This window comes from Staurois parvus, unplaced genomic scaffold, assembly GCF_062004578.1.
Source record: "Staurois parvus isolate SC_StPar_1 unplaced genomic scaffold, SC_StPar_1.0 ptg000147l, whole genome shotgun sequence".
Taxonomy (NCBI): domain Eukaryota; kingdom Metazoa; phylum Chordata; class Amphibia; order Anura; family Ranidae; genus Staurois; species Staurois parvus.
In genome coordinates this window covers 24,217,195-24,229,956 of record NW_028317943.1, presented here as the reverse complement: position 1 = coordinate 24,229,956, position 12,762 = coordinate 24,217,195, and the positions used below count along the sequence as shown (strand labels likewise).

General features: G+C 41.5%; 1 protein-coding gene across 7 annotated transcripts in view; it reads right to left on the bottom strand.

Annotated features, from left to right (window-relative positions):
- The window catches only part of SRGAP1 (SLIT-ROBO Rho GTPase activating protein 1), a 228,654-nt gene that overhangs the window by 116,264 nt on the left and 99,628 nt on the right, over nt 1–12,762 (bottom strand). For all 7 annotated transcript variants that reach the window (XM_089674139.1, XM_089674140.1, XM_089674141.1 and 4 more), the window contains exon 3: nt 6,382–6,544. In XM_089674139.1, coding sequence (XP_089530265.1) covers nt 6,382–6,544 — 163 coding nt within the window. The remainder of the gene's footprint in view (nt 1–6,381; nt 6,545–12,762) is intronic.

The window sequence follows — 12,762 nt, the reverse complement described above, 5'->3', positions numbered from 1 at the left end:
CTGTTTTTTTTTCTACACAATTAAACAATTGAATGAACATTTTCCAAGAGTGGTGATTCCATACTTTTTGCCAGGGATTGTATCTGGTCCTGGCTACGATAAACATGGTTTTACTTATACCCAGTGCATCTACATCAAACCTGCACACTAGGCCTGACAATGTATACATATGCTCCACATACCTGTTAAATGTCATAATTACCCATAAGCCATAAAGTATTTCTGTGGTGCACTGCATGTAGGTAGTCAGTGGAGGTCACCAACTGTTAGTGGCATGCATCTTCTACATAAAATATAACCAAGTCACACCCAATCCCTATCCAGTGTCAATTCTGATCAAGGAAATCAGAAAACTCATCTAGAGGGATCCTCAAAGCCTTTTTATTGCCAATCTTGGTATTAGATGTATACTGCTTTTTCCATAGCTAAACCTTTTCAGGTTCTGTGTGCTTCCTGAAGTTTGCAATCTCCACTGATTATATGAATACACAAATGAAATAACTTCTGGCACTGAAAACATCAAATCAACAGGTTTGTAAACAGACACATGCCTTGTTCACAGTCATTGTCTGTAATTACAGTGCTAATGCTAACAGGCAGAATTTAAACAAAGCAGCACTTACACTGGACTGGAGCGGTTATTGACAACTCTCAATGTACAAGGCAAGAAGAGACAGAGGTAGGAGGTTATATATACAAATCTGCTTGGTATGGACATATTAAAAAAAAACAAAAAACGTTTTGGCCATGGTTCACATTGATCCATTTCTGGATGCATTTTGAACTGCAGCGATTCACATGACACAGGAAATAAAGTGATTTCCTAAGAAGGGTGTTCACATATGTGCAGTTTAGCTCAATGCAATTTGAAAAGGGTCCAGTGATTTTCTGGAGAGGTGCGATATGTTTTTGAGTTCTACAGAGTTGAATTGAAACCGCATTGGAAATGATTACGTGTTCAAATAGGATGCGATTCCAATGCATTTTTGAGAAATTTAGCCTATTCGACTCAACATGTTTGGGGGGAGAGAGGGGGAGAGAGGGGGAGAGGGAGAAGTAGAGATCCCAAAACACAGCTGTAACAAAATCGCATGAAAAACACATTGGCATTCAAGCAGAACCGCAGGTGAATCACACCGCAGCTGCTCACTGAAACGCAATTGAAAACTGGATGATTTTGCACAGCATAATGTCTGCTTGGAGTTCAACATTAAGGCTAGATTCAAACAGCCAAATACACAGATGAAACACATACTGTATTTATATTGCTGCTCATTCATTCTTTAGAATTACACAGCTCTGCCATACAGCACAGTGAGCCTGGAGACCTATCTTTTCATTACTGCACTTAAACAGCATTATTAAGTCTTTTCCTCTTCCCCAGTCTAAGCAGTGAAGGAGCAGAAGCAGACTGATAAGCTGATCTGTCATTCTGCTTTCTCTTCCTGTCAACATGTTCATAGTTGGCACATGAGCACTGTCGCACAATTGATTATTCCCTTGTGCGGTTTCCCCTTCTTCCAGACATTTCTCTGCTGTACAGAGGATTGCAAGAGGCTGATTCCAAGTCCAAATTCATTTATTTGCACAATATGTAATATCATTAGTATATACACACTTAAAGTGCATGTAAACTAAAAATACATTTCTCTTATTTGCTCCCTTATGACCTGTTAAAATTAAAATTTAAAGCATTTTCTTAGAACGATTTAACAAAAAAAAAAAAAAAAAAAAAGCTGTTCATTCAGCCAGAAATCTGATAATTTCCTGTGCTCTCCTTCTTTGGACAGTTGTCAGTCAGCATTGTTCTCAGCCATCTCTGTTTATTACAAAAAGACCTCCCCCTATGCTATAGAAAGGGAAGGTTCTGACAACACTCCCTTCCAATGCTGCTCCTCCTAGACACAGGACGATGGTCAGCCTAGGATAGGAAGTCTGAACTTAAAAATAAAGAAGAAAAAGTGTGAAGAAAAGAAAACAAATTCAGCCACCACATCAAAGAAAAGGTAGGCTGTGATACATTCAGTTTTTGTTCTTGGATATGCTTTAATGATTTTTAATGAACACATGCACACATTGGTATTGTTTTAGCTGCCTGGATTTGAGATATAAAATTACAGTTAAACCAATAACAGCTGTCAAAATAAACTTTAGTAGGTTGACTCTGTAGAAAGTAATCCTCCTTTGTCCACGTTCTTTGGAAGAGAAATATGAGCGCATATTAAGCAGAGAACAAACCTGTTTTCACTTCCTAATTAAAGGGCTAATACTCGATTTTCAAAGGTAGCAAATAACCAATCATTGTGATTAATGACCTGTTTGTTAAACAAAGACACAAAGACTCAGGAAAATGAAAAAAAGCCTACTTAGGCATGCTTGGCACAATTAGCCCCAAAGCACAGCATGGATATCAGGAATCCATTTTTGGGCACACTGCTGGTAATTTCCGCCACTCCATGAAACACTGGGCAAAGAAACTTAGGCATTCACAAGACAAGCTGGCCTTTTGGGAATAAGTGGAGCACAGTGTTCCAATCAACACAGCCTTTCACTTCACCAGTGGCAAGAGATGACAGATACAAACAAGATGCTGGAAGAAGGGAATGAATTCCAAGGAAGCTACATCCCTGGAAACCCTATAATTTGAGCCTGGAGGGTGCATTGCTACGCTCATCTGAATGCATGTCTACGCACGTGTGATGATGAAGAAAAACAAGCTAATTTACTTGAAAGGAGGTCACTTCAGCTTTAAATTAGAAACTGAAAATGAAGTTTAAGCAAATAAATATGAGGGGCACCATTTTCTAAAGCAGCTGTTCTAGTCAATTTTCATAAACATTGCACCAATATACTCTTTGATGTGGCATACAATAAAGGGATCGAACAGCAGAGCATTCCTATAGGAGTTTCACATTTTATTAATTAATAAAGAGTGAACTTTGTAAGCAGCACTGGGTGGTCATGACAGTTTATCATCAGACCTCCATGTTAGATGAACATTGAAGAGACTAAGTCCATGAGTGCAGAAAAGCTCAAGCCAAGCCTGTCCCTTCTGGCTAAAAGATGATGGGGGATGGGGAGTCTAAAGATTTCACCATCATTTATTTATGCAGGAAGCTTTTCAAAGACTACATATTAGAAATTCTTGCACGTACACTAATATATTTTCATTAAAACATTTGTATTAATTTAAATCTCTTGCATTTCAATGGTGGCTATTCACATATGAGTGCTCATACGCCCGAAGCACCAAAAACTACTCTTGAGGTAGATTTGGGTGTTTTTGGCCCCTCAGACTTGGAAATGCCTGAAAATGCTTAAATCAATCAAGCGGTTTTTATTAGCCTATAGGAACTGGTCTCCTCCCCCTAGTGCAGTTCAGGGCTAAAGCAAAAACACCTGCAGCTTGAATACACAGATAAAACTATTGAAAACATGCTTCTATGACTCACTCCTGTACAGCACTCTAATAAGCAATCCACTGCCAAAAGCTTTTCATAGACCAGTGAGCCTTAAACGTGTAGAAAGAACAAATCGAAAGGCAGCAGTGCCTGCTTTAAAGCTGAACTCCAGAAATCCTACCACTTTGGAAAATGTTCTGGATTATTAGGGGTTAAGTCCAACAAAGTACATGCTACCTCGTGGACTTCTCTCTAATTTACAACTGCCATTTTTTTTAGATCACTAGGAGCTATACTTCCTGCATGCCAACACCAGGCCTTCTGGTCTCAGCTCCAGGACCTGCAGAGTCACATGCAGCAACTGTGCCCAGCCCTTCCCTCCTTCTGCCCAATCATGGAGCAGTTTGTGTCATGTGAATTCACTCACAAATCACAGAGGCTCTTGAATGTGAAGCAGAGGGAAGGGGCGAGCGGAGATGCTGCGTGTGAGAAGGCAGCATCTCTCCTTTCAGAGCTCCAGGAGTGTAGCAATAGCTGTGCTCCTAGAGCTCCATAATCCTATCAGACATGAGATAGGTCCACCAGGTGGCATGAACCTTGTTGGACTCAACTCATAATATGCCAGCACATTTTATAGATTGGCTGAATTCCTAGAGTCCAGCTTTAAAAGGATAAGTTCACCTTTTAAGAAAAATAATAAATGCACATATTTTGTAGAAATAAAATGTGAATTTATGATTTTTTTTCTGCAGGAGCCTCAAAACATTGAACTCATGATCAGTGGATCATGGGTACTATGACAGGCTTCTGCAGACAAGCCCTGCAACTTTTAACCCATACCTGCATGTGGGCTGTCGAGTATCAAAGCTATAACGTTTTTGAGTGGACTACAAGGTCGCTCATAAGGGCCCTCTCAGTTCATTCAGAACTACAATCTGTCAACTGTGACACAGAAAACTATGAATGAATAACATGGCCGTGTGGTCTGTCCAATTCCAGGCTCTAAGATCGAGAGCTGACAGACCACAGTGACTGCTGATTGCTTAGCTCCTAAGCAGGGTATACATGGCTAAACCAATTTCCCCATTCACACATTCAATGTGAATGGGGAAATCCTTCCCGCCGTTTCATTGTATTCTGACAGTTGAACTCTCCCACTGTCAGAATACACCAAATCAGAGCAAAAATATACCAACAAACCTCTCCATGAAAAATCAATAGATCAACTTCTTATATAAGGGAACAGCCATACATGGATTGAAAATTGGACAGTTCCTGCTGAACTGGCTGGAATTTCAATCTATGTATGGCCAGCTTTAGTCTGCTGACAGCAGAGAACAGTGACTGTCAGCCTGGGTTCACACTGATGCGTTGCGGAATTCACACCGGTTTCTCTGCGATTTCCGCACCACAACATGATCGCACCCAGTTCATGGGAACCACTGTGGGTGTGTATGTTAAAGTTAACACCCTGGAACTGGTTCGCAAAACACAGTGCGATGTGCAGAATTGGATAGAATGGGTGTGAATACTCATGCGAACCCCATAAAAGGGTTCTGCACTATTTGGTGCAGATGCGGAGCATTCCGAGACATTCAAAATGTATGGTTCAAATTGCACTGCACAGAAATCGCATGTGATTTGCACAGGAATGCAGAGCGGTTCCTGTGAGAATCACATGCGATGTGCCGCACCGCATCAGTGTGAACCTGGGTTCAGTCATTGCACCCCACTCAGCTCATCTAGAACTGAAGTGACAGACTGGGGTGTGGGTGGTCATTAGGATCAGAAATTGTCCTGGCATCACTGGGAGTAAACAATGCACCCCATCGTCATCATCACTGGGAGGAATAGCGCCCTATCGTCGTCATCACTGGGAGGAATAGCGCCCCATCGTCGTCATCACTGGGAGGAATAGCGCCCCATCGTCGGCATCACTGGGAGGAATAGCGCCCCATCGTCGGCATCACTGGGAGGAATAGCGCCCCATCGTCGGCATCACTGGGAGGAATAGCGCCCCATCGTCGGCATCACTGGGAGGAATAGCGCCCCATCGTCGGCATCACTGGGAGGAATAGCGCCCCATCGTCGGCATCACTGGAAGGAATAGCGCCCCATCGTCGGCATCACTGGGAGGAATAGCGCCCCATCGTCGGCATCACTGGGAGGAATAGCGCCCCATTGTTGGGGTCAGTGGGAGGAATAGTGCCGTATCGTTGGTGTCAGTGGAAGGAAAAGTGTTCCATGATTGGTGTCAGTGGAAGGAAAAGTATTCCATGATTGGTGTCAATGGCAGGAATTGAGCCCCATCATTGATGTCAGTGGGAGGAAAAGTGCCTCATCGTTGGTGCCAATGAGAGGAATAGTGCATGGTTGTTTTTGTCGTCAGTAGCAGGAATTATGCCCATTGCTGGTATCAATAGGAGGAATAGTGTCTTGTATCAGTGGGAGGAAAATTGCCCCAGGGGCCAGATAAAAGCAAGCAAAGGGCCACATCCAGCCCCCAGGCCACAGTTTGGAGACCACTGCTTTAACCGAAAAGAAAGGCATAAAAATAAAGTTTGACCAAATTTCTCTTTAAATCTGAACTTTGGGTAAAATGAGAAGTTACCCTTAAAATGGGGTTCCTCCCACACTAACGGTTAAATGCTAATTTTTTTTCTGAAGCCTGAAAAGATAAAGATAAAGAGTGATAAAGACACAGGAAGCAGGAAACAAGCTAGGATAGTGTATGAACAGGGGTCACTGTCAGCCAAAACTGCATGTACCACTTTCTGCTATACTGGACAAAAGGTCAGCCAATGCCACTGATGTGCACAATTCTAACCAATCCGCTGTTTACCCTTCACAAAACAGACTTCATGACCATCCAGAAAAAGTTAATAGAAATATTAAATTCTAATTTGTTTGCTATATAAGCATATATAGAAGCATACAACAAACACAGAAATGAGCTGGTATATCTATGAATGACACGTACCTTTTTGAACATCCTAGTTGAATCCTCACTTATCTGCATAAAGCGCATTATAACATTGTTCAGGTAGATATCACTTAGCGTTGCATGATCTTTGCTTTCTCTTCTCACTTGGTTCAGCAGTAAATACCAGCAATTAACAGGGGATAGCAAATTCTGGTCTTTCCTGTAAAATAAACATACACTGTATGTCAGATAGAACCGCAAAGATATATATATATATATAAATAAAAGTTCTAATTACCACATTTTTCAATTCTCAACGAAAACATACCCTGGAATAATAATGGCTGTGTCTTCTATTTTCTACCTTCACAGGCTAAACTCAAGTTTTTATTTTTTTATTGGCCAATTGGTGGTCAAGGATCACAAAAATTAAGACTAAAACCATGCCAAGATTTCAATGGCTGCAATGGAGAGCACAATATACCCAATGGGTTGCCAAAGACCCTCATGCAGAGGATAGGTCAATCTTACTAGTGCCTACCAAAGACTGACTTTTACAGTGCCTACCAACATGGGGTTTAATAGCATTCCACTTTCAAAGTTCATTTTTGTAGCTATCCATCTATATATTCATAAGATCAAAATATTATGCAGCCTTCAAAATGATGTCACAGCACTAATGCCTACTATATAAAAAAAATAAAGAAATAATAAAATGCATAAAATAAAAATTCTGAAATGCATACAATGTTTGTTAAATATACCTTTGGCTGACTTCCCTGTATTACCAGTCCGAAAAGGATTATGAAACATTACCTTCCAAAAGCTTAAGGCTCCATACACACTAGAGTTTTTGTTTGTTTTTTAATCTAAAAATAAAAAAAAAAGCTGGAAGAAACGCTGGATAAAAAAAAAACGCTGGTAATAGCGTGTTTTAGTAGAGGAGCGTTGGCGATTTATTAGCATTTTTACAGTAAATGTAGAGGAAAAAAAATAGAAAAAAAGCAGTTAGGAGCACTTAGTGTTTTTTTCTGCTGGAAAAATGCTCCCCAAATTTGTTTCTCTGTTCCTAAAACAATGAAGCATTGACACATAGGATAGCACTATTTAGCTTCTAGGAGCAAAAAAAAAAAGTGCTGATAACTGCTTCTAGGAGCTTAAAAAATGCTAGTGTGCATGGAGCCAACAGCAGTTTTAAAAGGAAATATTTAAATTCAAATAGTAAATATGATACTGAACAGAGCAGCCCCAAACCGCCTTTTTTTGGGTCCCCCTCTGGCAATCTTGGCTTCTACTCTGCTGTCAGCCCCAATAGAAAATGGCTTGCTATGGGGCAGGCGTGATAGCTCGATCCCAAGCTGGGCTGTATGTCCATTGACAAGTACAGCGCAGCTCATCCCTGCTCTCTTGCTCTGCTCACAGGATATGATTGACAGCATGGACAGGACCTTCTGCTCTCAGCCAAACTTGTAAGAGTGGGGGGACCAGAGAGAACTGAACCTGGGCGCAGTGCTGGTTCAATACAGGACTTGGGTAAGTATATGGAGGGGGAGTGCACAGCAAGTGGCAAAACATTTTTTACCTTAACACAGGGACTGCATTAAGGTAGAAAAACTTTCTACCTTTAGAACCACTTTAAAATGACATGTTACATACATATATTTCTCCAAACAGCTTTATCCCAACACTCCTAGTACAAGGTTACTTTCCTTGCCTACTATAAATAATCACCCAATTTACCACTGATTATTTTAAGCACCCTGCCACAAATTAGGAACACATTAAAATTATTAAAAGATTAACTGAATATGCATTTAACAATGGGTCAAGTGAATGTTGCAAGCTACTGGCATCACAGTAAGTATTTTTCAGTAATGACACTTTCCAGGGTATGAAGGACTTTACTTCCAATCTTTACAGGCTGTGCTTCACTTATTAGTCACATTCTGAAAGCTAAGCTAACCATGTTCTGAAGCCTAGTGTGATATTTCCAGAAATGACATTTTTTTGAGTACAAGAAAAAGAAACAGATTTCATTGCAGACAGTTCTATCACTTGCTGATGGTGTGGAAAAAAAAAAGTCTGAGAATCTGCCATAAGATAAAAAACAGACCCGACTTGTAGCGGAAATGAGAAATGTTACACGCAGCTAACTGCCAGCTTCCTCGCTCCAATATTGCCAACATATTGCCTGTAATTTTTATGTCCATAAAACAGAAATACACATTGTACAGCAAGCCTTCTAACAATAGCTATGGCTGCAATGTGGCCATCGAATAAAACCAACATCACAATGGGTCATAACAGGTTTAACATGACTAACATTTAATGGCAACAATTCACTCCATAATCCTAGGAAAATCCTTCCACTGAGGGTAAGACGCAGGTCTTTTTTTTTATTAGGGCTTATTCAGAAATGTGGTCATCATTGCTGCCCCTCTGAAAAACAACCTACTACATTTGACAGGTGGTGCAGAGGTGATAGGTCACCATCCTCACCACCTGTTTTAACCTTGAAAATCCTGCACCACTGCATCACCCCATTTGTGTCAATGGGTCACGCTCTTTGTTGATGTGGGTCCAATTGCCTGGCCAGTTTTTATCCCCTTGACATGTACCAAAAAAAAGCTTCTGTCAAGTTTTTTTTTTGGCATCTGTGTCCTATTGGGGAGATTTCCCATCCTTTCCTCCTCTGCTTTTAACAGGAAGTCCCAAAGTCTACCAAAGTGATGGGAAATTTCCTCAGACAGTTGTCAGCAGTACAGGCGTCCCCCAAAGAAAGATGTTACGCCTATTTCTGTGCTGGTAACAACATTTTTTATTTTCCATTACTTCCTTATGCTGTCTCCTGGTGACAGTGGTCAACTGAGACAAATAAAAAGTGAATCTTTCCAGTGAAGTTTGATATATTGATATATTTTAAGTGGTATTTTTGGCTTGTTTTAATAAATCTTTGATGGCACTTCACTATTGGAGATCTAATTCTTTCATGCCGAGTCATATACAGCCCAGGAGGAGATATCAGTGCCATATGTCGTTGGTTCGAATCTCAGCCACGGCACCTCCTGCCTGGAGTTTGCATGTTCTCCCTGTGCCTGTGTGGGTTTCCTCTGGGTACTCTGGAGTGTGGGAGGAAACCTGAGTACCATGAGGAAACCTAAGACATGCTGGTAGGTGAATTATCTCCTGCCTAAATTGGCCCTAGTATGTGTATTTATGAATGTGAGTTAGGGACCATAGATTGTACGCTCCTTGAGGGTTAGGGACTGATGTGAATGTACAATATATATATATATATATATATATATATATATATATCTATATCTATATCTATATATCTATATCACTGCGTAAACTGACGGTGCTATACAAGTACCTGAAATAAATAATAAATAATATGCATTTCTGATTGCATATGCATTTCATATGATCCAGATGATCCAAAAATCAAGATCCTTGCATCTGCATGCTTCATCAGACCATCTATAGTTTATAATTTGACAATTCGGTAAGAGGCTCTGTGCGCAGGTGGTGCTATCACTAATCACCGGGTTTAATTTTGGATATTTAAGTACACTTGATTTCACGGATGTTCCAGGCTATAATTTTTCACTTCATGGATTCACTGCTATGAATATGGACATTTAAAACGGATGCATTGTCACTCCTAAGTGTTACTAAACCCAGGACCCTGCATTCAATATATCAGATCTCCCACAGTACACAGAACACGGAAATGCAATTATTTTAGCAAATATAAACTGCTAAATACCTTTTCTCATCAGCAGTTAGAGCAGTCTTGTGACTTCTATCAGTGTCCAGCAGAGCTCTGGTTTAAAGTTTGTAGGAGGAGATTTAATTGTCCCCTGCTTGTCCTATGAGGCTGCAGGATGCCTGACCCTCTGTCTGGACAGTGCTGATTGGCCCAGTGCTGATCACATGCACCCTTCCAAGAATGAAAGGGAAAAAAAACCTCTCTAGCAATACACACCAAACTGAGCATGTGCAGCTTGCCCCCAAGACTGTTCTATCACAAGGTGGATTGGGGACAGTAGAAGGAGAGGCTCAGAGAAGTCAAGATCAAACATCCTTTTTACACAATGCAGAGGATTAACCCCTTAGGTTCCACAGTGAGTATAACAGGCATGCTTTATTGCATATACAGACTGATTTTACTGTTGTGGGTTTAGTAACACTTTAATTAATAGGGTTAACAGCACAACAATTGGTTTTGTATATTTGGAATATATTGTATTTTGTGTTATGAGTGCTGCTGTGGACTTATGAAAGCACTGAGCGCAGCTTTGGGGATTATTTTTAATGAAATACTGTCATAAGACCAAACAGATCCCTGATATCTCTGATATGCTCCCATCTGCGTTCCTCATGACAGGACACTGACAGTGCACCTGAAGTGCTAAGTATTGGTGCGTTTACACTGTACAATGTAAACGCACCATGTTCTCTCCCTATGCCATTTTTGTACAAACATGGCATAGGAAGAGACCACATCACCTCTCTTCTGCAGTTTTTTCCAGAGGTGGTCTGGCAACCAACAGACTGCCAGTCACATCAATAGAGTGAGCATTCCTGGGGGTTGTACTGGACAGGGTCACTGAAATGACTGGGAGTGTTTACTCACAAGGAGAAGCTGAAGATGTCAATTTAAGGCCTCAAACACACTGGGCATTCAGCCCGTGCATCAATACCTGGCGTTTACGTGTGCCTGGAGGCATGGGTACAGTGTCCAGCCCTACATCCCTGCATGCATAAGGCCTTACACATGACTACCAGTCCATACAGCGTTTAGCTGTAGCGTTTGACAGGCTGAAGGTAGCAGGATTTCATGCACAGGAGCGAATTGCACAGTGTGCATGTAGTCTAAGGTTACAGACTTATGCAGGCCATAGACGGGTCGTTTATCGGCCAAATTTTCGTCCGCATGAAAAATTGGCCAATAAGCACGCTGTTAGTGGGGCCAGCCTGTCGGCCATTTTTCGCGGATCTCCTCATTTATTTTTATCAGCCATGCTGGAAAATCCGTGAAAAACGGCTGTTTTTCTTGGACATGGGTGGCAGCATCAGCAAAGGGGACAGCCGATTTTTCGTTTATCGGCTGAAAGTTCGGCCGATAAACGGCACGTCTATGGCCTGCCTTACTGCTTAATGAAACACTGTTCTTCTGCAAATGAATGTCCTGCACATCTTGGATATACCTGTAGGTGATACCCATTCTTATCTTGGTGTTCAACATAGACATTGTACAAATGTAGATACACACTTATACCAACAGGAGCCCAGTTCAATGGGCATTTATCAAGGCTTTTGATGACCCCAGATATCAGCAGAAGCTTCTGTCAGCAGGGTGATACTGCATATTGGTATAGACTTTCAAAAACATGACAACATAATCCTGAGAAAATCCTATGCTACAGAAATGTAGCAGTTGTCAAAAATATTTTACAATATACTAGTTCCAGGGCAGTGGAGTGCATTCCCCTCCACTGGAAGAGACACCAACAAAGTGGAACCATCATGCAGTCTACTCTCATTGATGTCAGCTGCATTTTACTTTCCTACCCTGGGGGATAGGTGGGCACAAAGCAGAACACACCTCATTAAGTGCACTGGTCAGCACAGTGGATAAATGGTTAGCACTTCTGCCTGGCAGTACTAGGGTTGTTGGTTCAAATCCCAATCACGGCACCACCTGCCTGGAATTTGAATGTTCTCCCTGTCCCTGCGTGGGTTTCCTCCAGGTACTCCAGTTTCCTCCCACACTCCAAAGACATGCTAGTAGGTTAATTGGATCCTGTCTAAATTGGCCCTAATATGTGTATGTATGAATGTGAGCTGGGGACTTTGGATCGTACACCCCTTGAGGGCAGGGACTGATGTGAATGTACAATGTATATATGTAAAGCGCTGTGTAAACTGATGGCGCTATATAAGTACCTGAAATAAATAAAGGGGTTTACACCATGTTGGATTCCCCTCTCTTCCTGCCTGAGCATGTATTAAGCCTAGGTTCACACTTGAGCATTTTTCGGTGCATTTTCTGGTTTGCAGAAATGCACTACAGTCCTTATAACATGGTTTTCTATGGATTCAGTTCACATCTGTGCATTTTGAGCCAGTACATTTTTTTGGAAAGGGTCAGGGACTGTTTCCCACAGCAGATTGCGTTTTGCGTGTATAAGACTTTAAGTGCACTGGGCAGCACAGTGGCTAAATGGTTAGCACTTTTGCCTGGCAGTACTAGGGTTGTTGGTTCGAATCCCAGCCACGGCACTACCTGCCTGGAGTTTGAATGTTCTCCCTGTACCTGTGTGGGTTTCCTCCAGGTACTCCAGTTTCCTCCCACACTCCAAAGACATGCTAGTAGGTTAATTAGATCCTGTCTAAATTGGCCCTAATATGTTAGAGACCTTAGATCGT